This window comes from Gallinula chloropus, assembly GCF_964237585.1.
Source record: "Gallinula chloropus genome assembly, chromosome: 7".
In the NCBI taxonomy this organism is placed as follows: domain Eukaryota; kingdom Metazoa; phylum Chordata; class Aves; order Gruiformes; family Rallidae; genus Gallinula; species Gallinula chloropus.
Genome location: NC_140092.1, coordinates 16,297,574 through 16,324,270, shown reverse-complemented (window position 1 = coordinate 16,324,270; position 26,697 = coordinate 16,297,574). Strand labels below are relative to the sequence as shown.

Here is a 26,697-nt window from a genome sequence, read left to right as displayed (position 1 = left end):
GAGTTACTTACAGACATGGGACACGCTGTACACTGAGGACCCTGCCACAGTGGAGCAGCCACCAGGCACGCCACCTACAAGGAACTTGGCATGCCTGGACCCCCACACAAGTTCATTCAACAATCTCACTGCATCCATGGTTGTCTTCATAGTGCAGTAGTAGAGGTCGCTATCTCCTGAGTAGGCTTAGAGGGTCTTAAGGAATCTTGCCTTTTTACAGATACAATGAGAGCTCTTCCTTTCTCTTTCCTATCACACTGTACACACAGATTTATTTTTATTCCTCTTGCCTTTGATGTTCCATGACTTCTGAAAAGAATATAGTTGTTCACAAGGCCATAAATGCTGCATTTTAAACTGCTACCCTTGAAGTCTTTGAACTACCTCCAATTCAACATTAATTTTCCTGAGTTACTTGCCTTGAGTTAATTAGTTCTCTATACTGTCTGCCCACATCTTTGATTTGTTTTAGAGGTTTTCTTACTTGCACAGAAAAAGATTTCTTCTTTCTGCATGCGAGTGAGGTGAAATAATGGTCTTCAGTATACTGCAAAATTATTAATTCAGGAAGTTGAAAATCATGTTGTCATTCTCTATGGGGAAACCTATTATTATATCACCATTAAGTACTGATTAAATATACATTGTCCTTGTATAAATATATTATGCTAATAGTCCTTCCATGATCTTATAACACTTCAGGATTACTCCAAAACCGTTAGTTGTAGAAAATCCCAATTTTTTTTTTAATGGATAATGTAATATTTTTTCTCTATGTAGTTTATCAAATAACAGGTATAGGAGAGAGATTACAGAGCATCGACCAAACTTTAGATTCACAATATGTTTCATAAAACCAGCATGAGCATCATAAAGTTTTTTAGGAAAACTCATCATAGAATGGTTTCAGTTGGAAAAGACCTTCAAGATCATCGAGTCCAACCATCTATCCAGCCCTACCAGGTCCAACACTACACCGTGTAACCAAGTACAACATCTACTCTTCTTTTAAACACCTCCAGAGGTGGTGACTCAACCACCTCCCTGGGCAGCCTGTTCCAATATCTTGATACAATATAATCTGCAGACAAACCTCAATTAATGGTACTATAACCATGGCAAGCTGAAGTTACATCATGTGTTCACCCTGCCATCTCAAAAGCACCAATTTTATTGATCAACTCATTCTGCCAATTTTCACACTGTTAACAAAATCCAACCCACCTCAAAGTTTCTTCGCATTTCTCTGTGCCTCCCAAACACATGCAGTATAGGGATGCTCTCAGGCATAACTTCATTCCAATATGGCACAGGTATTTGGATGGAGTAACGTGATAGCCCCTGCCACTCTTCTGTGAAAGATACCCAAAGCATTCACCTCCAAATCAGTCTCTAAAGTGGTAAGAGTCCTGGAAGGAATCATGGACCCTGTGGAAATCCAGAACATTCATTTCAATGTGACTGTGATTTTCACATTACAGCTTGGTTAGCTGGATGACTGAAATGCAGTGTTACATAAGAATTTGGAGAAACATAGTAACAATGTGCAATTGGATGTATGTGATGAAGATTAATACTTAAAAAGAGAAAGAAGTGTTGTGCATTTATGGAAAGTACAAAGCATATAAAGCCAAGGAAACTGCAAGCAAGCAGAGATCATTTAAATAATGTGTGGGAATATTATCCAAGGTATTTTCAGCCAAATAAAAGCATATCATGTTATTTGAGGAGAGTTACCTGTCTTAACAACTGCTTTTCATGTTTTTGAGACATGTTTTCAGCACTGTTGATGGACTAGCGAAATACAAAATTTTTCATTGCAAAATTTTTTTTCCCATTTCTTTTAAGTGATGTAACACAAAAGACTCATTTTCAACTTCAAACAATGTACTCAAAATTGCACGTAAAGTATTGAATAGCACCAAACTTTTAAAAAAAAATATTTCTTTTTTCCACACAATGTAATAGAGGAGCCACTTGAAGCCTGTGATTTCTTTCTCAAGATGGAACAAGCTGGTAAAAAATGCAGAAAGTTGAGAAGAAGATCACTCTGAAGAAGGAAGACAGTGGGGTAAGAGAAGCATATTTAAAGAAAAATTTCTCTGTGGTCTCTCTAGATAGCTCCATTTGAGTTGTGGGGGTTTTAATTTTGTGGTTTTGTTTGGATTTCTTTTTTAGCACAGGTTTGGGTTTTTTACATAAGGGGAAGGAATGAATTTGAGGAAACACTGTGTTTATACTAGAATTAAAGATAAACCTGCTGCTGTGCAGAAAAAAATAATTTAATAACTCCTTAACGTGCTTATGAGGGCCTGGATGAAGTGACACAAAGTGAGGGAAGTGAGCTGTTCTCTGCAAGCCAAACTACCCCAGTGAAAATATGGGAAAGCTACAAGTGTGCCAAATTGTTCTGCAGGTGCGTGTCTGACAGGGTTGTGTAAACAGTGCACAAAGACTACTTTGCATATTTTGTTAAACTTTTTGCATGTAGGCTGTTGGTGCTTTTTGGCAGACTGATCTCTTAGCTGCGTACTTAGTGTGATGTAGTCTTTGGGCTCAGAGCAATAGAAAGGTCCTTAAGCAAACAGAGCCCCCCACTAGTCCTTCAAAATTTCAAAAATTAAATAAGGCTCCATTCAGATACAATTTCTTTCCTTGAAGCGGAACTGTGATTTGGAATCATAACAGCCATCTACATTTCTCTGTGGAAGGAATCCTGCTGGGCAAATCCATAATTCAAAAACCCCACAAATAGTCAAGGATATGATGAGATGAGGCTCCTGTGAAACTGTTGCCTGTAATAAATGGGAAGCAAATGAGCGGAGTGGGAATTCTGTGAAGAGTGTGGAATTGGAAGTTAGAGTTATGTGACTTGACAAATTAGATCAAAAAAAGATGTTTTTTCCTCCCATGTCTCTCCAGTCTCTTGCATCTCAGATCACTGCCCCTCTTCCTCTGCTGCTTGTGAGAAAAGATTCGGGCTTTTAGGGAGAGGTAGGACTGGGGAGGGTCTTGTTCTGGCTTATGGGCATGTTTGTGGCTTCTGGCCATGCTCATTCCTGCTTTTTGATGCAGCAGCAATTTTGGGTTAGCTGAAAGCTTACTTCATGAGGTGCAGTACTGCATTCCCCAGGAAAGGCGGAGGGTGGGAAGGGGCTTCTGGAGCCAACCCTGTGCCCCTCCAGCAGCCTTCAGGGCTTCCCAGTAAAAGAAAGGGATTTGCAGTGCACCAGATCAAGCCTCTGATGATGCAGTGAAAAAATTGTATGGAGGGCCACTGGGGAAGAGGGGAGAGACTGTCACCATAATCCCAAAATGTGGCATACAACTTTGTCTACCCATGCCTGGGACTGTCAGGACCCAGGTGAGGACCTGTCCAAGTTCTTAGTTAAACAGTAGGGACCATCAGCGCCAGCTCAGAGCACAAAGCCCGGTACCACAGAATCAATTAAAAAAGATTTAAGTTCCCTCTTTTCAAAAAATCTTAATGATGTTTAGCAAACTTTAGCTCTGGGCACCCCTTTGGTGTGGCAGCTCTGAATGGCACTGTCCAGAGCTTTTGGGTGCTTGCTTTGTACATAGCACCACAATACTTTGCTGCTCAGTTGCCCTCTCGTGTCAAACAGTTGCTACCCAGATGCTCACAAGTACAATACTGTGTTGACACACACTATCTGCCATGTGCAACTTTATACATTCTCACTACGCTAGTGACTTATGAGGGCAGCTCCACCTTTCCTTAAAAATCCCTTTGCACTTGCAGGCAGCTTTGACTCAGTGTCATGGAAATGAATATTAAAATGCAGCCTAGTTTTCTCCCCCCTTTAGAGCATGGACAGCTACTGCAGACTCGCATGTGAAAGAGAAAGCATAGCATGCTTTGGATTCCCTCAGTGACTCACCTCTGCTGGTGATTCATTGCTTGAAAGGCGAGGAAAGCAAATCAGGTCTGTTCACACCAAGTGTCATCCGTTTATCTTGTTATTTATTTACTTATTTTAGCTGAGGGCGTTCTCAATGCAACTGACTGCTGGAATGTGGCTGGACTGAAGGCTGCCAAAATTTGGTGTTTTTTCTTGGCACTACAGAAGTGAGCAGAGATAGAGAACCTCAACTCATGTACAGATCTCTTGCACTTAAGCATGGAAGAGTAGGGGGAGGACTCAGGATGCTGGCTCAGTGCATGCTAAGAGCATCCTTGGGTACTTCAGCCTCCTCCACCAGGGCTGGCTGAGAATCTGTCTAACCAGCTCCTCAGGAGCTGGGGTGGTCCTCATCTGCCCAGCTAGGGATCTTCCTGATCTCTCTATCTGTTGGTACAGCAATGGTCATGTAACACATGGAGCAGGTACTGAAATCCAGCAGTTTATGCAAATGCCTTTACTGTGATTTAATTTCCATCATGCAAAATATGTCATCTGCAGTGTGCAGAAAAGCTAAATTCTTCTTTTAAATGTATAAAAATACTATAATGGCAATTACTTAACCCAGATATATTTATAAATAGCTCACTGTTTTTGCAAAATGTGAGCAAACTGTCACAGGCTACAGCTACATCCACAAGCAATTATGTGGTTTATGTTTTTTTTCTAACAAACATGGGACGTAGCACAACATCTCCCCCCCACCTAAATCTTACTATCTGGACTCCATAGACAAAGAAGCTACCTTTGTGTTGACTCTGTAAGCAGCAATGTGAATTTTCTGTTGTTCTTGTTGAATCTAGGCAAGACATTTCATGTTAGAACTGTCTTTGGATTATTTGTTGTTAGTGATAGAAGAACACCTTTGCGTGTGTTTTAGCTAACATTAGTCACAGACTGGAGGAAGCTCTTTGAAGTTCTGGGAGGCAGAATCATTTTTAAAATGCAGATTTTTTGCCACCCAAGATAAGGTAATCTTGGATCAGCAGTAAAAGCTTTCCCAGCTAGCAGCAGTCATTGGACAGACTGCTAAATGAATTCTGGTCATTCTTTCAAGCAGAACTGAAATTAGGGCAAGGGTTGAAATTTTTTATCAGGACTTCAGAAAAGTGTCCATTAAAAAAAAAGAAATCAAAATTTCAGTGCCTTCTTAGTAGGAATAAAAAAATCCCATGTGGATTTTTTTCTGCTTGAAATCTGCTAATGGCAGAACTGCCAATTCCAGCAGTTTTCTGAAGGTCTGTATTGTGCTTTTTGTTGTAGAGCTTGTTCACAAGACAGTACCTTTTAAACCAATTTGTGTGGAAAACTCATCCCTCAGTAATCCCTTTATTTGTTGTGTTGTGTTTCATTTAACTATCTGTTTGTTTTACTACCCTTTCATGCTGCTGACTCCAAAAGCAAAATTTAACTAATTAATTAAATATTTTAGACATAGAGATATCACTGCTCAGTTGTGTCATCTGCACTATGGTGGTGGAAAAAGACCTGCAGAAACACATCCTCACAGAAGCCATCTGCAGCCCTGAGGCTTAGGCAAGTCCATTGGTCATTGAGAAATGTGTATGCATTGAGCATCATTTAGTATGGCTGGTATTAGCCAGTGAAGAGGGGAGATGAGGCCTTTTCAAAAGCAAAGACAAATGGTTCCTGGTACTTCCAGATTGGAAAGTCACTGCATGGCAATTACGTGGGCAACACAAGTTGGCCAAAGTCTAGTGTCTCTCTTCATATTCCTGGTAAAAAGGTTGATCGTAACTGGCCCTATGTCTGCAAAGTTTTCTCTGATGATCAGTCTCATTCTTTGTACTTCAAAATATATTTAAACAAAATGAATCTCAAGGTAGTTCCATGTAGTCATGCTCATTTTTAGAAATGCTGAATATTTCTATCCCTCTAATATAAAAGCTCTACTTGCCCCAAGCTGGACATCTGGAATATAAAGCATCACAAATCTTTGTTGCTTTGCATGAAAAACATCTTCAGAGTCCAAGAAATACTTGAGTGAACAGCTGAAAGATAAAATAGTCTGTATTTGTACAAGTAAGACAAATTTAAACATATTCATGAAATTATTTAACATACATTTGCAGCTTCTGCATTCTGTCTTGTCTATCCAGAGCAAAGGTCTTGTTTTGCTGCAAAATTACTTTCAGCCTGCTGTGATAAGTGAGCTTCCCATAGATGTGAAAAGAAGACAGGAATTTGCAGCTGAAGAAAACTATTGCTCTTTATAAAAGCAGATCTCCCCTTCCTCCCACTCAAGCCAAGAGTTATGCGCCAGTCCTATTTATATGAGCTTTCCCATCCCAGACGGCGTGTGTATTGCATTGCCTTCTGCTGCTTGACCTACCTCTGTCCCATCAAGGAAGACCTACTCTGAAAGGATGATGCATTGACATCCTGATAGAAAGCAAAGCCTGCCATCTAAAAGACTCTTTTAAGCCAAGGGTTAGTATTTGGCACTATGGAGAATGACTCCTCTAGGTTTAGCCTCTCCTGTGATTCTATTACATCTAAATGGGAAGAAGTGCTTACAAATACCTGCCCTGCTATTCAGTTTTTCCTCACAGAGGAAGTCTTTGTTTCACAAAGGTATTGTGAAACACCATTTATCAGTGTGTGCAGATCTTTGAGATCCTCAAAAAGGGGTGGGTGGGTGAATTGCAAGGTCCTTTTTTTGAAATATATTTTTAATTATCAAAATAAGAACTGAATTCTGGTTATATGTTTCAGCAAATAAAGCAGGAAAAAAAAAAGAAAAGCTTTTAAGAAAAATAATTTGTTCATACCCTGAAAGTAACAATTTGTAGACCTGCTGCCTTCCATTGGAGTGTTTCAAGTCCTGTTCTTGACTCCTTACCTTCCAGGGTGCTTTCATCAGGAGTCGGGACAGTCTCACAACCCCAGGTGACATGTTGGAGCCCACACATGACTCAGAGCTCACCAAAGCTCCACTGTGTATGACAACATTCAATACAGCTCTGCAAATAACAATGCAGCGGGGAAGAGAGAGTTGCCTGTTGACTACACACTTGAGGGGCTCAAGTGTGTCGTGGCTAGTGAAGAAGAGCTTCCAGTTCGTCAGCAGTGTTGGTTATAAGGGCGTGGGACTATCACAAAGAACATTCTCTCTGGCAGTAATTGTATCAGCTCTGATCTCTTGCATGCTGCCTCAGTAATCCGTCCCTACACTCGGCTTCCCTGTGATTTGGGATGCACCATAGGGCCGTCCAACTTGTCTGAGAAATGCGAATGAGGAGCCTTTTTCAAGTTTCTGGTACTTTTAAGGTATGTGGTTTATCTGAAGTGAGACTTCAATGCATGAAGCTATGGTACATCTCAAAGAACATCACAAGTAATAATTGTGATTAGAGACTCAAACCCAGCACATTTTTCTGGGGAAGGCTTTGAGCACAAGCTCATTATAAATACATACCTACCCCATGTGGCTTCTGAATGTGGAAAGTGCTAAGAAATGTTGCTTTTGCAAACTGATTCTGCCTTTAGTATCAGTTGTTAATCCCTAATACGTGGCGGCTTACAGGCAGATCCAAAGAAGACTTTAGATTCACCATAACTTGTGAGACAATGAAGAACTCTGAGCTGTGCGTGTTTTCACATTGGGACAAGGGAAAGATGAGGGCCTTGTCCCTTAGCTATGGCCAGGGTCAGGTGGCTGCTGAAGCAGCATTCTTCAGTTTTCATATTTTTGCACTTGTGTCCTTATCTTTGTCACTTCCTACAGTTTGGGCTGTCATTTTACTGGTTATTTAAAACCAAGAGAATCCAGCTTGTTCCCTCTGTCTTCCCAGTCTTACTGCAAGTTACAAAACCCCTCAAAGTTGGAAGTAACAGATCGTCTTGACAGCCCAGGCACTATTCTTCCTTCTTTTATCTCATACTTTGCTGTGGAGTCATTAAACCACTAGAGGAGAAGGAAAACAAGGGGACCCTCCATTGCAAACAGCAACACTTAGGATGCAGGAAACAAAAGAAAAAGCAGCACAAAGGAAATTAGGATAAAGAATCCTCCCATTTTTGTAGATTATATAGTTAACTGTGTAAAAGAATTATTTTAATTCTTTTGTTTTTTTTTTCCTCACCATGTCTCTGCATACATCTTCAGGTTTATTTTGGAACTGCTCATGATACAGAAGCAAAACAGCAAAACAACTTCAGCCGAATCTCAATGAGCAGGTAGGCCAGTGATGTTAAGAGGATAATTGAGAGCTGTCTTTTTGGCAATTAACAGATTGAAAGGAGATGGATAGAGATTGGTTAAAAAAAGAAAAAAAAAGAACCATATGACAACCCCTCCCCTGCAATGTTATGGCTGGTGTTATTATTTCCAAGTGAAAGGTGCAAAATGAGGGTACACTAAATATAAACCCTTATCTTTAATTGTCAAGCCTGTCCTGATCTACTTGCAGAGGAAAAGCTGAAATCAATGGGAATGGGTCCAAGCGGTCGGTCCCCTTACTCCCGAAGAAGGATTGGGCATAAGAAAGGAGGGCAACGTGCTTGAACAGACCACGCAACACAAATTAAAGCAAGCCGAGCAAGAAAAAGGTAGGTTTGTTTCCTTGGCTGCCCGCATCCATCCCCAGCTCACTTTAAATGACAGGACTTTTCTTCTCTCTGCATTTCAATTAGACTATGCCAATGGGCAAGTGGGGAAAGGAATATTAATAAGGCGGCTTCAGCTTGAGGGTGGAAGCCGGGTCCCGGCGCCGGTTCCCAGAGCAGGGCGGAAAGGGCGCGGGGCGGCTGTTTGGGTTGTGCCCTATCAGACACGGATTTAAGGGGAGGTTGCGCAGGGCCGCGGAGAGCGTGGTCTACGGTGCCGGGGATCCCTTTTCCCTCCCTTAGCGGCTCGCTCGCAGGCGAATTTTCCGCGCCCGCCGGCTGCGCGCAGGCGGTGAGGCCACCGCAGCCCCTCCGGCGGGAGCCGCCGCTCCGCAGCAGGGTGACTTGCATCTTCCCTGCCCCCCGCGCCGGCCCGGGGGGGAAAAGAGGGGGGCGGTGGGCACGGCGCCGTGGCACCCCCTGCGCCTCTCCCTCCCCCCCCATCCTCACGCCGCGGGGCAGCTCCGCGCCCGCGGAACCGCCGCAGCCGCCCGCGCGAGCCGGCACGCGCACCGCCGACTCCCCCCCCCCCCACTCCCCCATCCCCTCCGCCTCCGCGCCCCGGCACGCGCGCTGCCCGCCGCCCCCCGCGCGCCCAGGCACGCGCGCGCGCCCGTCCGCCGCCCGGGAGCCGCTCCGTCCTGGCCGCGCTCGCCGCCGCCCCGCGCTCCCAGCCGGCTCCTGCCCCGCTCGCCGTCGGCGCCCTCCCTCCCTCTCTCCCTCCCTCCCCACCACTTCCCCGCCCCGGCCGCCCGCCCGCTGCTCCCAGGTAGGGTCCCCGCGGGTTCCCCGCCCGCCGCGGGCAGCACGGGCCGGCGGCGTTCCCCTCCAAGCCCCATCCTTCCCACGGCCGAGGGCAGCACCTGCCCGTGGCGGGGCTCTGCCGCGGTCCGCAACTTGTCGCCCTGCGGGGGCTATCCCCCGCTTCCCCACCCCCGCCGCTCCCGCCCCGCGCCCCCCGCGGCGGCGGCTTGTCGCCGGTGTTTTGCCGAGCAGCTGTCAAACGTGTTGGGCGCTCGGCGGCGGCTGGGGGGCGGCTCGCCCGCGGTCCCCGCACCGAGCCCCCGCGAATGGCATGACTCCCCCCCGCCGCTCGCCCGCCCGCCCCCCCCTCCCGGCTGCGGTGTGCCGTAGTGAGGCGAGGGATGGTTAAACCCCGATCTTCTCATGCATACGTTTTTTTTCTTGGGTTTTTTTTTGTTCCTCTTCGTCTCGGGGCTTTGAGCTTACGGAAAGGGAAAGCATCTGATGCGTCTGCTCACATGCCACTTCTGATCATACGTTGCCTCTTTGTACAGAGCAGGATCGCGGGGAAAGATGGAGATACAATAAGTTGCTAGTAGTGAAAAGTGCTGCAGGAATCCGGTGGTTTCCTTTCTCCGCTGAAGTGACATATTTTTTTCCTGGGGTTAAGTTGAAAGCGCTGCTTGGCGGAGACTGGCTGTAGCTGAGAGTGGGTTTGTGTTTTTCTTGCGCGGTTAGGTTCTGCGAAGAGCGGCGATGAAGAGGAAGCTGACACTCTCCGAGATGCAGTTGGTTCTTCTCGTTTTATTGGTGTGGCTACCAACAAGGTGAGAGGATGTTTCATTTTGTTCTCCGCTACAGCCATGTATGTTACAGTCTGCTCAGTGTAAGCTCGTGTGAGAGGTTATAAAAGTATTGTATGTAGTAACGTAATGAAAAAACCTTTCTTAGCTGTTTGAATGCAGTATTACATAGTTTCCAGTAGGAGAAGGTAGTCTGGGGACCACATAAGCCTATTCTCTTGTCCTTAAACAGTTTGTGAACCGATGCTTTATTTCACCATTACGAAAAAAAAATTAAAATTTCCTATAAATGTCTTATTAGATCTGAAAGATTGATTTGAGTTAGTGTATCACTGTGATTCTGTACCATATGGAACAGTTAAGATGGAGAAATAGATTATCGTGAAGTCAGATAGCAAACCACCATCTCTGAAATAATGCTCACATATTTTTTAATGTGGGCATGCTTTTTTTTTTTGTCTCTTTTTTTTTTTTTGGTCAACATAACAGAATTCAAAATGATACTTAAGCTTTAAACCTCTAGGTGGAGATAGCATACAACTTCACAATCACATATAATAAAACAATAGCCTCATTTATTAACTTTTCTTATGTTGTTTAAAGTTTTCCGTTTCTACAGTGACAACACAAGAGCAAGCAGTTTTAATTGTGTAATAGTTCTGTGTTGTGTGCTGTCCCTAAGCAGGCAATTAATTGTAGTTGGTAACTTTGATTTACTTGCTTCGGTTCTGGCTGCAGTCGGTCTCGTCCTAATGTGGTAAGGGCCGTAGGCTAAATAATAAGAGTTTCCTTAGATTTAAAAAGTCTGCGTTTATTTTTGCCTGTTTCCTAGTGAACATAATATTTCCTGAAACTCTTTCACTTTATGCCTAACTATGGTGCAGTATTAGTTGAGTCACAGTGGGCCAGATCCTGCAAACCCTACTCAAGTGAGTAATCTCGCTGACGTCAAAGAGACTACATGCGTTATTAAGGAGTTTATGCTTGAGTAAAGTTTGCAGGATTCGACCCTAATTCAATATAATAGTATGATCTAATTTTTTAGTGGTGTCTGGAGTTCAAAAAACTGTTGTATCTCAAAAGGAAGCTTAAAAAATGGCAGACTTAGAATACAGAAATTAATTTAAAAACAAAAAATGAGCCACATAGTAATTAAAATTAAGAAAAGCCACACATCAGCAAAATCACATATGACGTTTTGGCATGTTCTTTATAAGTTATCTGATTTTGATTGATTCTGTGGTTTATATGATGGAAAGCACAGACTGCAACGATTTACATTTAAATGCTTCCTCCATGCTGTTGAATTGGGGGCCAACATAAAGCCCTGTCTTTAATCATTTTATAGCTTGCTCCAAAGAAAACGTCACTCAAACCTACTTTTGGTTTGGGGCAGGAAGAAAACACTTTCATTTTTGTGGCATAATTAATTATTCAGAATACCTTGATTAATAGTTCATCTGGAGATGATAAATACCCAAACATTTCAGATTAAAAATTTAGGTGGCTGAAAAAGGTACAGATGTTAATGCATGTAGTGTGATGCTATGCTTCCTTGATGCTAATAGTCTGCTGTTGAGTAGGTAGGACTGATGAGCTCATGCATTTCACATGCATCGTACTTAAAATTGTTTGCTCAGTGACATTTGGCATTCTGCATGGGAGCATTCCCCTGGAGCAGAAACCACTTGGTGTGGGTGTCCAGGTCCATGAGGACTGCTCAGCACCACAGCTGGCTGGGCAGCAGGTCCATGTTCCAGCCCCTGGTCTTTTCCACGGAGACATGACCCAGAAATTCTGTAGCATCTCTTGCTTTATGGGGGAAGTTTGAAACAATTAATGATCTATAGATCTTCTTCACGCTTCATTTATGATTATTTTCTGTCAGACTTTTTTAAGGTTTTCCTGCATCTAGTGGAACATCAGACAGTGCTTTTTGCAACAAAATAGCATTGCAGAAACATGAAGGCAGTCCACAGCTATCCTGCAGCTTGCTAGTCAGCATCGTTGTTCCCACCCACCAAATACTGACATCAGAGGACTCCCTGAGCATGATCGCTGGAGTTTTCCCTCATGTTAGTTCTTCTGGTCATGTACTTTACATGACCATTGGGTGGAAGCACATCCACAGGATTTATCCAGAGATAGAGTGTGCTTAGGTGAGGACAGATAGAATGAAGCAAGAAGGAGACGGTTTGTGTGTGGGAAGCGGGGTTATCAGTCTGGGAGTGACATTTCACCGTGGCCTGGGGAGCTCTTTTAGGCTTTTCCACCTCCACAGTTAAATGCATTATTGGGGCTTGAAGTTGTGCTCATGGGGATGCAGTGTTGACTAGATGTAGAGGCTGCTGGAAAAATGACTTCCTGGAAAATTTTAGTAGTAGATTGTCTGCTTTTATGTTTCTGAACATGTTATATATAAAATGTGTATTCATGTGCTCTTAAGTGCACCCTTCCTGTTAGAGGGAAGCAAGTTAAATATTCAACGCTGGTCTGAAAAAAAAACCCCTGCTTGTTGAGCATACATTAAAACATATCTAGCAATTTCTAAAATGTACAATGTCCATTTAGATCAGTGCTGGCTGACTCCCTGGAAGATGAAGCTAAGAATAACATCACCATCTTTACAAGAATTCTAGACAGACTCCTGGATGGTTATGATAATCGTCTCAGACCCGGATTAGGAGGTAATACAAACAATTAAAGATTTATTTTTAAAAATCAGCTTTAAAATTCAGATTTTATGCAGTGATATTCTTCCTTCAGGGTGTTTTTTTTTATTTTTTCCTCTAACAACTGGTATGTATCTTGATAAATTATTTATAACTCTATATTCACCCAGCTGAATCATTTGAAGTTTGAGGAAGATAACATCTATGAATGGAAAGGAGACACTTTCACACATTTATCTTAAGCAAAAAGAAAAAAAAAATCTGGTGATTTAACATAGTAAAACAGAATGAGAACAAAAATAACATCTAAAGCTGTTATTCCAGTCAGGGAATTTTGGTTGAGCAAGGAATGCAGGCTTGGTTCCCTGCAATGCGATGAGTGCCTGTTTCCAGAAATCTGCACAAGTGTTCTGTGCGGTGTGTGTGTGTGTGTAAAACCCACAGCTTAGGCAAGTTCCTTGTCCCAGTAAATTTGGTGGGAAAATTATTTTTTGTTTACTTCCTTGTAATTAGGGTTTTACTGGTAACTAGCTTTTGTTTCTGGTACCTTGCATGTACATTGGAGGATAAAGGTCACTGCTCTCTTGTGCTGTGCCTGTCAGTTATTTTTCAAAATGTCAGTTCCCATTTTCATTATAAAGTTGCATGCCAACTATGGAAGTATGTAAACAATAATAATAATAATTCATTTGGTGTTGGAAGTATTACTGTGCCAAAAGATTCTGAGGGGAAGAATATCTTGGTTTTGGACAATGTTTCATCTGCTGCTATTGTTTTTCTGCTATTTAGACTATCTAACATAGATATGTTCTGAATATATCACTGTTACTGTTATTATGATTATACATAACAGTTTTGGTAATTGTAATTTTCAACGTGGGGACTGTTGCAGCTTGCTAAAACTAATTCTAGTGCAGAATTCCTGGGAGTCTTTCCCATTCCTGTTGATTTCAGTAAGATCAGGCCCAGGGGTAGAAACCTGTTCCAACTTCCATGGAAATTACTCCAACAACTGAGTCTGATCCTATTAGGAATTTTTTAAAGCATACAGTTTTTAACACCCTTCCATCCTGACCTGTGGCTCTGCTGCTCTTCTGGTTCTGGGGAGTCTTGGCTTGCATCTGACACAGCATAAAGTAGGAGCTGGAGCTGGCTGGCAACAGCTTTCTCGTTATACATTAATCTTAACCTGGGATATCTTTTCATTTCCATTTCTGGCCTCTGTGCAGTGGAGACTTGTGAAATATTTCATATTTAAGGGCTTTTTTATTAAGATGATCCATAAAATGAGACACACAGAGCTGTAGATAAGAGAATTTGTATAGTGATGTTTTACAAGGAGATTTGATTTCTTTGCCAAATACCCGAATTTAAGAACAGGTGACTTGCAGAAACATTTCATATCCCAAATCTCATGTTTAATTTACAGGGTATTTTAAATTGTGGGTTTTATTAGAAAAATTATTTTCTTGTTTACAAAAATGAATATGCCATTTAATGAGAGCAGCCTGCAGTTCCTTTGCATATCATGTATTCTTTTGAATATTAGTATTTATATTGTTAGTAACATTAATTTTAAAAACTATGTTTCCAATGGATTTTTTTATTTTAGATTTTTTCCCATTAAATCTACTTCAAAATACCTCCCTCTTTCTCTTTGCCAAGCCTCCTAGGTAATTAAAATATACGTTAGGAGCATAAAAATTAAAGAATTAACATCTGTTTGATATTGGCATACATGGCAATCAACCCATGCAGAACATGTGTGAAATGAAACTGTGTCATGCATATTAAACCGTGATGATTCATGATGCATTAATGTTAATCTGCAAAAAAACTTCACTTGTGGATGGGCAGATTCTTACAGTTTAAAAGAATGCTTGTGAAAGTCAGCTGTGATCGTCCAGGATATGAAATATCCTAAACAGCCCTTTTGTACATAATGCTTAGTAATTGTGGAGTATAATATTTCAGGAATTTTGCAGCATTTTATTCCTTTTTTCTCTGTTAACCTGTTCTCTGAGAACAAAAATGGAAATGATACATCTATCTATTTTTTTCCCCCCTCAGCATGATGTGCTTAGTGAGTCCTCATGGTTTCTAGAAGTGGCTTTTGCATAGACTACTGTGTTTTGACCATGCCACATGTCATTAATTTAATATACTTAGTCTCAGTTCTCTTCCACTTGCATTTATATGAGTCTGAAATAATTGAATTGAAGCCGGCAGAGCATTTACTTTGGCGTAGCAGCTTGCATTACCCTGCTACACTACTATGACTGAGATCACAATCTGGCCTAACATGTGCTACAGCAGAAACAGTCCAGGGTCTGAGATGGGTTCTTCTGAAGTCTTCGGGAAGGGGGAGCTGTTCACCTGACCACTCTCACCTGTTGCGAAACACATTTTCAGAGATGCCTTACAGCAAATATTCAGCTATTTGTAGAGAGTTATTAACCTCAAAAATGTTTTTCATAATGAAAATTGTTAGCTGAACACTGGGATTTTAGCTAGTTGTTGGCCAACGAAGTGGAAACTTAGAAGCTCCTTCAAAGACTCTGTATAAATTCAACTAAGTGTCTGTTTAGGAATTCGTTCTTCCATTTGGGGTTAGCTTTATGATTAATTTTACTGGGAGAGTTGGTGTGTGAACTTACAGTATGTAATGTTGCTTTACTGATACATCGATACACTTCAGAGGCCAGCAGTATTTTCTATACACTGTCAAGGCAGCTTTAACTTTTACTGGTGATGCAACTCTGTCATATAAACAGGTTTTGGCTGTTGGCTATTGGCTGTCCTAGCAGCTGGGGTCCTTGAATGATGTATGAACCCTGTAGTGATGCAATAGTCTGCAAGATGGGTGTGGGCAGGGAAAAGAAGATACTGCACTGTCCCCTGAAGCCAGAGATGTCTCATACGACTTAGATAATATGCTGTCCTACGGCGTTGGTATGGATAGGCATGAGAGTATTCAAGAGGAGATAAATGTTTCTGTACTCATTTTATGCTAAGCACAGGATTGCAACTGGAAAACTTGACTGCACTGTCACTTCTGACATGAACTTTTTTAGCTGAACATTCTATGCCGCTTCACTTTAGATGTCAAAATAAAGTACCAGTATGAAATGCAGCCATGCAAATTGCATGTCATGAAGAGTTTGATCATTTATTATTTTCTTCAATATCATCAAGGTATTTTCTTCTGTTTATTTGCTGTAATCCTTGCAAGACATTTAGGGTAGTACTTTTCCATAAATCCTTTATTTTTTTTTAACATCTAGAAAAATCTGCAAAACAATCGATACTAAAACTGAGCAAGGGGCCAAAAGAGAATTTAGATCTTCAAATAATGAGACAACAGAATGTTGAAGCTGAGATATGGCTGCATTCAAATCTTTCACTTATAGACATACAAAACCCTTTTTTTTTCTCAACATTTTTTTACATGAAACAAGCAGGAAAACCAAAGAGAACTGAGGTTTATTGCTGATTGTTGCTGTCAGAGATGGTCAGCAGTTAGTGCTTGCGGGTATGATCATTGATCTGTGCAGCACTGGATGTATTATTGCATAGAAATGGTGTAGTAGCATGGGCTATCAGACTATGTGGTTACAAGTTGTATGATATGCTCACCAGTACGAGCTAAAGGGGAAAAAACACCATTTTATTTCCACACACATCTCTTATTTTTCCCCAGATCAGGAGAAATACATATATATATGTGTGTGTGTGTGTATGTGTGTATGTATGTATGTATGTGTTTGTGTGTTTTTATCAGAGTTGCATGTCTTCAGTTGCCAGGAAACAAGGCCATGATCAACAAGGCTGATAACCCAGAGTATGTTACATTTAGGACAGTATATTTATATATGTCTGTGATTCAGAGCTTTTAATGAGCTTTTGAAGAGTCTAGCTGCAGCAGTCCCCTAGCTGGACATCTCAAACTTGCTGGTGTGTGTCAGCCACATCATGCTTGATACACATTCAGAGCATTCTAAAAGAAGGTCCTTCTAAGTGTTTTTCCTACGGAACACTACAGGAGAGCTTTCTCTTCTGTCTTTAAAGGAAAAAGTCCATTATTTCACCTGCTCAGTTCTGGTTGCTACCTTAGCTGTTCTTTGCTCCAGTTCCATCTTTTGGAAATGGCGATGTGTATCTGCCGGTGCTAGTGTAGAGCAATTCAGAGCAGCACCTGCATTTTCTGAAAGCCTACTATCTAGGTACCTATTCTGGGATACAAAGGAGTAAACAACCGTGTGCTGTTTTGGGGGCATACTGGGAAGGTCCACATGGAATCAGGCCATAATGTTCCTTTCCAAGGAGTCAGTGAGAAACTGATTAATTTATGTTAGAGCTGTGGATAATGTATGTATGTTGGCAAAAAGCATTCCTTGTTAAAACTGGAAAAGCAACAGGGAGGAGGATATGAAAATCTCATTTAATTAGTTATCCAGGGCATGCAGATGGTGCTAAAATCGAAGAACAGAACTAACTCCGTAGCTATAAGCATTCTAGGGAATGAATCATTAGGAAAGTGGAAGGATTAAAAAAACCCTTAGAAACTGCTGTGATACTGAAGAGCAAACCAGCAAAATATAGGTAGGATAGTACAGTGGCTGAGGACTTAAACAAAGCTAGCTCGCTTGTATGCTTGTTTGCTTATGTATTTATTTATTGAAATTCTGTGGATAAATCAGCAGTGAAGAGATCAAAATAAAATTAAATTTACAACTGTTCAGAGTATTGCAGTCAGGGAAAGCCTTGCACTGTGCAAAGTGGTAAAATGCTATGCTTCACAACAGTTAACAGAAATTGAGGTGCTTTACAGTAGAGTTTATATGCCTATAAAGGAGCTTGTCTGGGAGGATCTTCCAGTTCACTGAACATGTATATTTAGTACTTTCTTGTGCTTTTTTTTTTTTTTTTTCCTGGCAAAGTATCAGCATTTGCTTCTAATGCTGGAAATACTGCTGATGACACCAAGGCTGAATTAAGGCTTTGCTTACCTTTATCTCAACCACAAGGAAGACATGAAAGCAGATACTGCAGATTTCTGTGGGACTCACTGGGGCTCACCGTAAATCAGACTGACAGGATGGTTTAATTTTTCACCCAGATTTGATGGGCTGAGACAAACATCGCCTTTGTCCAGCTATAGCTTTATTCTGAGTTATTTAGAAACTGGTTGAAACGGAGTGGCCTTGCTGATATCCAAAGTATTCTACTGTTGACTGCTTCCCACTAAGACCTTTTATCATGTTACATAAATCTTGCCTCGAGTTTGCTGTCAGAAATACAGAGGTACTTCTCACTCAAGCAGACTAGTTTTAATAGTCGAGTACCAAAGGATTCCAAAATTTTTATTACCCTTGTGAAATGATACAATTTGTGTAATGCCACCTGAATTGGAAAGGTAATTATTATTTAAATAATCTAACTCTGAAATGTTTTCAGAAATATTTAAGCGCATTAGAAATTCATCCAGGATCTCTTTGGGGGATTTTAATGGATTTCATGGAATTTTAGTAGTGGATTTTAACCAAGCAAAAAATGAATTTAAAATGCAGAAATCAATGTATATGTTGCTTACAATACAAAAAAAAGTTAGTCTTTCTGTAGCAACAAAGACACATTTTGTCATACCAAATTAATAGCATTCTGAATTACAATTAAAGGTGTATTTATAAACATTATCAGGCAAATTCTTTAAGGTTTTCTGCTATGATGTAGCCATGGAGCACTCAGTTTTGTATATTCTTTGCATAGGGAACACACAGAAAGTTATGTTTCAAATCTTTTCTGTAATAAGATATAGCAAAAAAAGGACTGCTAGCTAACGTGTAAGAAGGAAGCTGTAGAGATGTCTTATTTAATTGTATAATCACCTAAAGGTATTTAAAAAAAAGGTGAAGTAGTATTAAACCAGCAGTTGATAAAAGCATTGACCCTCTCTGAATTTTTGGGTTTAGGTAAGTAAGGGACAGACAGTAATTGGCCCTTCGCAGAGCTGGAAAAATGGACCTTAGGGGTATGTTGGATAGTAGTTATGTTATACTCTGATATGAGCAGCCATGACAGTTCTAGTGATGTTGATTTTGGCTCATGTGACAACAACCAATATTTAAGCAAACGGTCATGCATAACTTTCGATACAATTCATTGGCAATTTTTCATATATTTTCAATGGAAACTGAATACTTTGGATTAAATGGATATGCAGGACTCCTTCAACTTCTCTGTTTCAAAAAGGTTGGGTTTTTTTAACCTTATCTCTTGCAACCTCTAACAGCAAACATATATTCAAGTCCACTCCCTGTATTTTAGCACCCTGTAAATAAAAACTGCCATGAAACACCCTCTTACTATGTATTTATATTCTGCATAGCACAACAAGCTTCTACTCCATTCAAGGCATGTGAGACATAATCTAAAATGATTAAAAAACCCCAAACAAAACAAAAAAAACCCAAAGAAGAAAGATTACTTCCCCTGGCTCCCTTTGTTTTACTAGGCAAGGTCATAGCTAAAAGGTGATTTTCAGCACAGTTGCAGAGGTTATGGTTGCTCAGAGAAATGATGGAGTCTCTGTCTTTCTGAAGGTACTCAAAATTTGACAGAATATGATCTAGGCAACCTGATCTGTTCTTAGAGGTGGCTCTGCTTTGGACTTGCTAGAGGTCCTTTTAAAACTGCATTATTCTAAGATTCTGTGAGTTAGAAGCAGCAAGACATTGAAATAATAACTGAAGTTTTCTCTCTTAATTGGCAACTGTGGAAATTAATTTTAGAATGTCAGTTCTGGAACATAGAGCTGAATAAAAATACATGTGTAGATGGAAGGTTTAGACTGCATATGAACAGCAGAATGCACATTGTTATACAACTCTTGAGCTTGTTATTAATAAACAATCGACTGTGATGAAGGGAAGATTTGAGGTAAACAGGAAAGGTCTGGAAACATACAGAGGACATATCCTTTTTTATGCTCTGTACCTTGGATTTTCTAACATTCAGCAGAAGCTGACAATAGACTAAAAATGACTTTAGTCACAGTTTTCTCACTATCGCTATAACCTGGAATCCTGAAAAGGGTTAAATATAGGAAAAGATGGTATTTTAAAGGAGAGGCACTGTATTTCAGTGAATTATTCCCAGTTTTCTTTGTTATTGTGAGGTGGGCAGCATACAGGAACTGAAAAGTTGTGCAACACTCTGTTATGGTAGAGCTCAACACCTCCCCAGGAAACACCCAGGAACCTCTAAATCCTGTCCTTCTGAAGTGTCCTGATGGAGGTCTTCCTTTTTTTCTTCCTCTGTATGTATAGCTGCATTTTCCCTTTCTAAATACCTGTTACAGACATTCTTCTAAAAAGTGCCTAGCGCTCAACCAAAATTTCTTAACTTGGTTTCTCTCTATCCAAATACAGCTACCCCCACAGCCAGGGCAGACGTGCTGTGTTGTCATAGTTTAGCTAGATGCAGCTGTCAAATTTTTGCCTCTTTTTTTTGGTGATTTTGGGTTTTTTTGGGTGTGACATGAAACCCAGGCTTGCATTAGCCTTCTCCCAGATACAGTCTCTTCCATCCAGCTCTCTGAAATATTTCATACATAATGAAACCGGACTGGGGAGATTGGGAACGATATGAAGGCAGCTTCCTGAGTAGGTAGAAAGCAAAGATCTTTCTCTACACACATATTGCATGGCCTTCCTTTTGCGCCAATACAATTTTGTTGGTGGTGTTGAGTGGTCTGAGGTAGATCTGTTGCTTCTGGCAGTATTCCTGACTGCATATCCTCCTTCTCTTTTTCTTGGAGTCACCATTTAATTTTGTCACCATTTTTAACGAAAACCTTTTCAACCCACAGTCTAGTGCATTCAAATTTTAGAATTAGTGATCTGTAGAGAGAGATGTTTCATCAGGATCATGCAGAATTGCCTGTACGTTAAAATTGCATCTGCTTTTGGTCTGTATTAATTGTGGGTATTTGTAGTTCTTATTTTTATTTGTAGCTTGAAAAGACTCTGAGAAACAAAGTAGAACATAACATTGTTTTTCAACAACCTAGCATTAGGGTAATACAAGCCAAGGTGAAAAACTACTATGGGCAAGGAATGGTGGAAAGGCAGGATATAAGAGATGGAGAGTGAAAGAGGGGAGATAAAATGGTGCTAGTCAACATTCGCCACTTTTAAACAACGGGCAGATTAAGACAGCTGAACGATATTTTTGTCAAATACCTTTGGAAATTTGAAAGTAGAATTACGTCAGCAGTTTTATCATTATGGTATGTGCATGTATTTAAATTTCTGACATTAATGTTTTTCAGCAATGAGTCATCTGTCTCAAAAAGCAGCTATAGCGAATGTATCAGATAATGTTTTCTGTTGCTGTACAATTCACCAGCCTGCTAAATTAAAGTATCAGCAGAAGATACTGAATTAATACTGTCAAAAGTCTAATAAATTTTAATGATAAGAATCAAAGCACTTTAATATGCCATGATTAATCTTTAAACACATTTTTACATCTGTTTTTTTCAGGTTAATGCTCAAATTAAATTAATCACAAGCTAAAGGAATTTTTGTTTACCACTGTCGTCCTAATAATAGTTTACTCTATAATGCAGGATATGTCAGTGCTTGTTCTCTTAAATAGTCTGCACATTAGGAAGGTATGATTCTGCTAACCTTCTGGAAGTGGTGTTGCTATTTGGGAACCGTGTCTGTGATTATTTGTAGCACATGGCTCTTGATTTACATTCCGTAATTCATTGCCATATGTTGAGGGCTATTTAATAATTAGAGCAGTTAACTCTGTGAAAGCAGTGTAAATCAATTTTTCTCTTACCTGGGATTATTGCGGACATCAGGGGGTGTGGAACATTTTAGTAAAGTTGTGTAGGTGCAGTCAGAGGTTGGATTTAGTTTCATCTGATGAAATTAGATTTATGTTTTATGTCCATACATATGTGGTCCAGCACATGTATTTTTTGTTGAACCTGTAGAGATCATGCATTCCAATTTGCAATTTGTTTGGGAAAAACATGGATGCCTCATGCTCCATCTGGTTAATCTGTGATTTTTCACGAAGTGTAAGTTACGGATCTTGTAATGTTGTGAGCAATGGAGTCGATTCCAGTCCAAAGTCAGTGTCTTGGACCACTGACCTTTACTATGTTCTGACACATATAGCTCAATAAGAATCAGTTAAAAGCATGCACGCTGTAAAATCTACATGCCTACTATATGTACATCATGTTTTTTCTCACTGTAGTGACACTGAAAATGTACCAGATGACTCAGTCTACTTTGTCAAAGGGGTGGCTTTTGTATTTGGGTAAATAAAAAAGGTACATGAGTGTGAAGAAACCAGGAGGTGTGATCCACCATAGGTGATGAAACAGATCTGTGGCCTCAGTACAGTGCTCTGGTTTACATGTCAGATAATTTCTGTCACAGATTTGACTTGAGTGAAGAGGTTTATATAGAAGATATATTCTACCTGGAAAGATGAATTCTAAACAATCTGGCTTTTGAAACTCTGAATTTTTTTTTCTTTGAAGTGTTTGAAGGCTGCTTGCACTTGTGATCTTTTATGTGAATGTAGTTTCCTGTAGTTACCTATCTGCATTTAGCACCTTCTTCTGTTTTAATGTAAAAGCAGGTATCTGATGGTCAGAAAAGCAATGTATCTTCTGACTGAAAGATTGCCCTCTTGTTAGACGTTTTTAATCTCTCTGTTTTTCTCCATTGCTTAGTGCCGATTTGCTTATCTGAGAGAGGGAATTGTCTTCTAATACATTCCCTGCTCTTTCTTTCTTGTATCCATTCTCAGTTGTCCTAAGATAATAGGTCTCTCAGACCTCTCCTATCAGGAGACTGGAAGTTATTAGAGCCATCCTTTTCCATTTTCTTGAGGATGAGAGCCTTTCAGCACAACGCCAGAGAGCAGAAAGAGAATGGAGTGGGAAGGAGAATCTGCATTTATCTTTGAGAATTTAGAGGTGGGTTGAAGGGACAACTTCTGCCCTGAATACACCAGCTTAAGGTTTTAGATATTTCCTTCTTACTGAGAATTTAAGGCTACTGTAGATGCCTTTTTATTCTCATTAATTGAAGTGATTTATATTTTGCACAATTTATAGTCTTACTGAATGAGGAATGAAAGTTCCTCTGGATGAGCAGAGCCTGAGGAGCAGTTGTAGTGTGGAGTATGTAACTAAGAAAAACAGAAGTTTGAGCCTTAGACTCAGTGCTGTGTTGATAAAACTACTCTGCCATCCTGAGGGCATGGCATGGCATTTCCCAGGCTGTCCTTATCAGTGTCCATGGTGTTAATTGAGTACCAAACAGTGAACTTTGTTCCACTTAAAATGTGAACTGGGTACTGTGTTGCCTCATGCTGTTACTGAGCAAAAGGGAATATATTTCCTGCTGGAAAATAAACAAATAAATAAATAAATAAGAATAGGGAGAACTATAAATGCCTGTTGTTTGAGATAAGGGAATGGTCACATCCTTAATAATCCCTTTCCATCTGCTGGGTGCTAAAAGCTGTCAGAGTATTTAAAAAAAAAAAATAATTTTTTAACCAGACATTTTGCTTTTAGTTGACCAGAAAAATAGATTATCTTGTTTGCTACTGCCTAATGTGCTATTTTAAAATAACCAATTGTTTAAAATAGCATTCTGCAGTAAATGCTGTCTGCATTTTCACAAAGCCATAGCAACTGCTTAGAATATGCACTTAAAAAACCTGGATTCTCATTAAACTTGTATTCCACATTATTTCAAAGAAAGAAGAAAAAAAAAAAGGTGTGTTTTATTTTCTGTCTCCAAAAAAAAAAACCCACAACTGTTTATTTAATATTAAAACCAAATTCTTGTCCAGAATAGTTAGCCTTTCCACATATAGAAGCCTGATGTGTTCTGAAAGTCCCATGGACAGCCAGAGGGGAATTCTCTTGTCACAGGCAACCATAAAAGACAAATTTGAGGCTGCTTAATCCAAGCTCTGGGAGTACCCTGGGAGCATGCTTTAGAGGAGATTCTGTGAAACACCGTTATCTGTAAAATAGCTTGGAGACATTCAAGTGACTCAGCCGTGGGACTTTTGAGTGCTACAGTACACTTCTTGGAGGCACATTACATAGCCTTAATCTAAGACCTTTTATTTTTTTGTTATTAAGAGTAACTGAAAACTCTGCAGCATGTTAAAATAAGATTCTTAAAAAGATTGCTCCATTACTGTCCATGTTACTGTTTTGTGCTCTTTTGGGGGGTTACTTATTCCATTTAAGTGTTAATATAATTCTCTGCTGGGTTAAGTCATGAACTCGAGGTTCATCAGGACTCCTGTTTAGCAAGAAGCTTATTATCCATGACCATCCCATTGGGTGTCCTGTCAAATAAGAAAAAAAAAAAAAAAAAGAAAAAGGCATCTTGGCAGTCAGTCTGATTTGGGCTGTGTCTCTGTTCCCCCTCTGCATTTCAGCAACTGTGAGGATCAGGGAAACATAAAGACAAACTGGTTTTGTGCACTCTGGGTATTTAGGGTGCTAAGATAGACACAGCCTCCAGCTGATTTTAGTATCTCCATGCTAGCTTTTTCAAGAATATTAGAGCAGTCTGGATAAACACTAATTTCCCATACTTCATAGCAATTTCACCTGGCTTAAAATAGTAACTGCTGGCTGGCTTGATAGAAGGATTAGAATGCTGTCTAGTACTTTTGACAGTGTTACAATCTTCTGAAATATTATTACAGAATTTCATACAGCATTACCTATTAAAAATATATTCAGGGCTTCTGCTGCAAAAAAGAAAATAAAAAAGAAAGAAGAAAACATTGAAGGCATTAAGAGTGCCCACTGATACACAGCTCTATTAAATAACAGTACTACCTTTCCCTACCATTGGTTCCTGTCACGCTTGAATGCAAAGTACAAGGCTAGCAAAAGATAAAAGAACTCTAGCTCCATTTTTAATGACTGTATGATCTGAAAGATAATTTTCAATGCTTTCTTAAGTCTGTTCTCTGGAGGAACTCCATCAGCTTTTGGAACATGTGAATTTCATACTTTGTTCTGATAGCAGCAAGACTTGAGAATATGTTGACCTCTGGTGACAGTGTATGCCACAGAGTAAGCAAGACTGTTCTTCCCAGAGCTTTGTCCTGGTTTCTGTCAGCTCCAGGGTTCTACCTCTCTTTGTTGTGGCTGAGGGTGGAGACAGGCATGCTCCAAAGGCTTTCTCTGAAGTTTGCCATCACCAAGGGAAGCTTTTTTCACTTTCTTCAGGGACATCTGGCGTACTACTCAAATCATCGTTAAATAATTGACAGGTGTAACAAGCACTGTGACAATGTCTCTTTTAGCTTACAAAAAGCATTGTGTAGCCAAAGGCTGAAATCCTATATTATGTATACATTATCACAGTTCCTTGGTCACTCCAGTGTGATTTCTGTGGCTATTTCCCATGTATTTGGTGGAGAAGGGTTTTCACCTCTGATACTTCTCCAGGGAATTATAAGAATTTTTTTTTTTTTTATGTTTGAAATGTGGGAAGGTGTTTGAAATGAAGGAGCAGCCTCTCCTGACTTGTACTTTCATTGGCAAGTTGACATATCACCAGCATAAGACAAAGTGGCTTCTGAAATCTAATGAGAAGAAAATCTAGGCTGAGACATCATGGTCAGAAAAGCACCTGGACCTGTGTAAGAGGAGTTGAACAAGCAAATAAGCAAGCAACTAAAGTCAAGTGAGTCAGGAGCTGCTGTGCGGTAAAGGCATATCTTAAGAAGTCCCAACCTCGCAACTTCATGTCCATCAAGAGAAATTTGAAGGTGCAGCTTTTTTAAAATGATACTCCTGTTATGAGGAGATGCAGTTTGGAGGGTTTGGCAGAGTGAGTGGATAAAATGGGATGATTTATAAATGCTATGACATTTTAAATTAGCATGGAAGGTAAACATAGCAAATTTTGACAGGGTATTCCATGACTCTAAGTGCTGAGGTCACAAAATTCAAACATTAAAAGAGAGACTTTTCAATATAAATTTCTAAAATCTGAAATAATTTGGGGAATTGTTCTGCCTTACCTGTGTGCTAAGGTTTCGTATCTAATTGCACAAACCTCTAAGCAGATTAGACAGAAATGCAGTTGTGTGGTGAAACATGGTAACTCACTCAACAGTCCAAGCCCAATGTAACTGTTTAGCAGGTATTCTTTACTGCAGTGCTGGGCAGCACTGGAGATTGCTCCACCACAAGTGGTCCAACAAATTGGTGTGGTAGCAGAGGGTTTATGTTGCAAAATCATGCATATTCAATACAATTTCCAAGAGCTAATCTACATAGACATTGCATTTCTAAGAACTCATTTATATATGTCAAAGTTTCTGCTGCATGTGTGATAATTCTTTCTGTTTGGCTTTGGGGGTCCTCTGGCGGTTGAGGGATGAAGAAAACACTCCTCCTCAGGTGTTCACTGATTGACCCTCCTTTGTTATTCTTCATTCTTGGTGACTTGGCTCCAGTTTTTAACCGTCTTTCTCCAGTTATGCAGTTAAACAGGTCTACTGGTTAGACTACATGCTAGATAGGTTACTACAATGGTTTCTCCTTTTTATTTAAGTTGCTCATCTATCTACATTCCTTCAGTGGGAATAATAACTTGTCCATCCATACTTGTGTGATGATAGAGATTCAGGTCAGTCCAAATAATTACTGTTCCACTTTAAAAAAGTCTGCTACCTTCCATTTTCAGACTTGTTTGAGTGTTCTTGTTCTCTTTGTCTGCCTCTGTCTCATTCTGTATGCACTGTTGGGGCTGTCCTGTTCATTTTAGCTTTATTGTGCTCATCCAGTTTACCTAAACAATGCAATAGTCCCATTTGTTCCTCAGCCTCATTATTATATAC

The 26,697-nt window shown here is 40.2% G+C and overlaps 1 protein-coding gene across 1 annotated transcript in view; it reads left to right on the top strand.

Annotated features, from left to right (window-relative positions):
- Positions 1-10,052: 10,052 nt before the first annotated feature.
- Positions 10,053-26,697, top strand: part of GABRA2 (gamma-aminobutyric acid type A receptor subunit alpha2) — a gene marked incomplete at both ends in the record, with an annotated part of 57,014 nt that continues 40,369 nt past the window's right edge. The window contains 2 exons of the mRNA XM_084267049.1: positions 10,053-10,123; positions 12,671-12,786. Of these exons, the coding sequence (XP_084123175.1) occupies positions 10,053-10,123; positions 12,671-12,786 (187 nt within the window). The remainder of the gene's footprint in view (positions 10,124-12,670; positions 12,787-26,697) is intronic.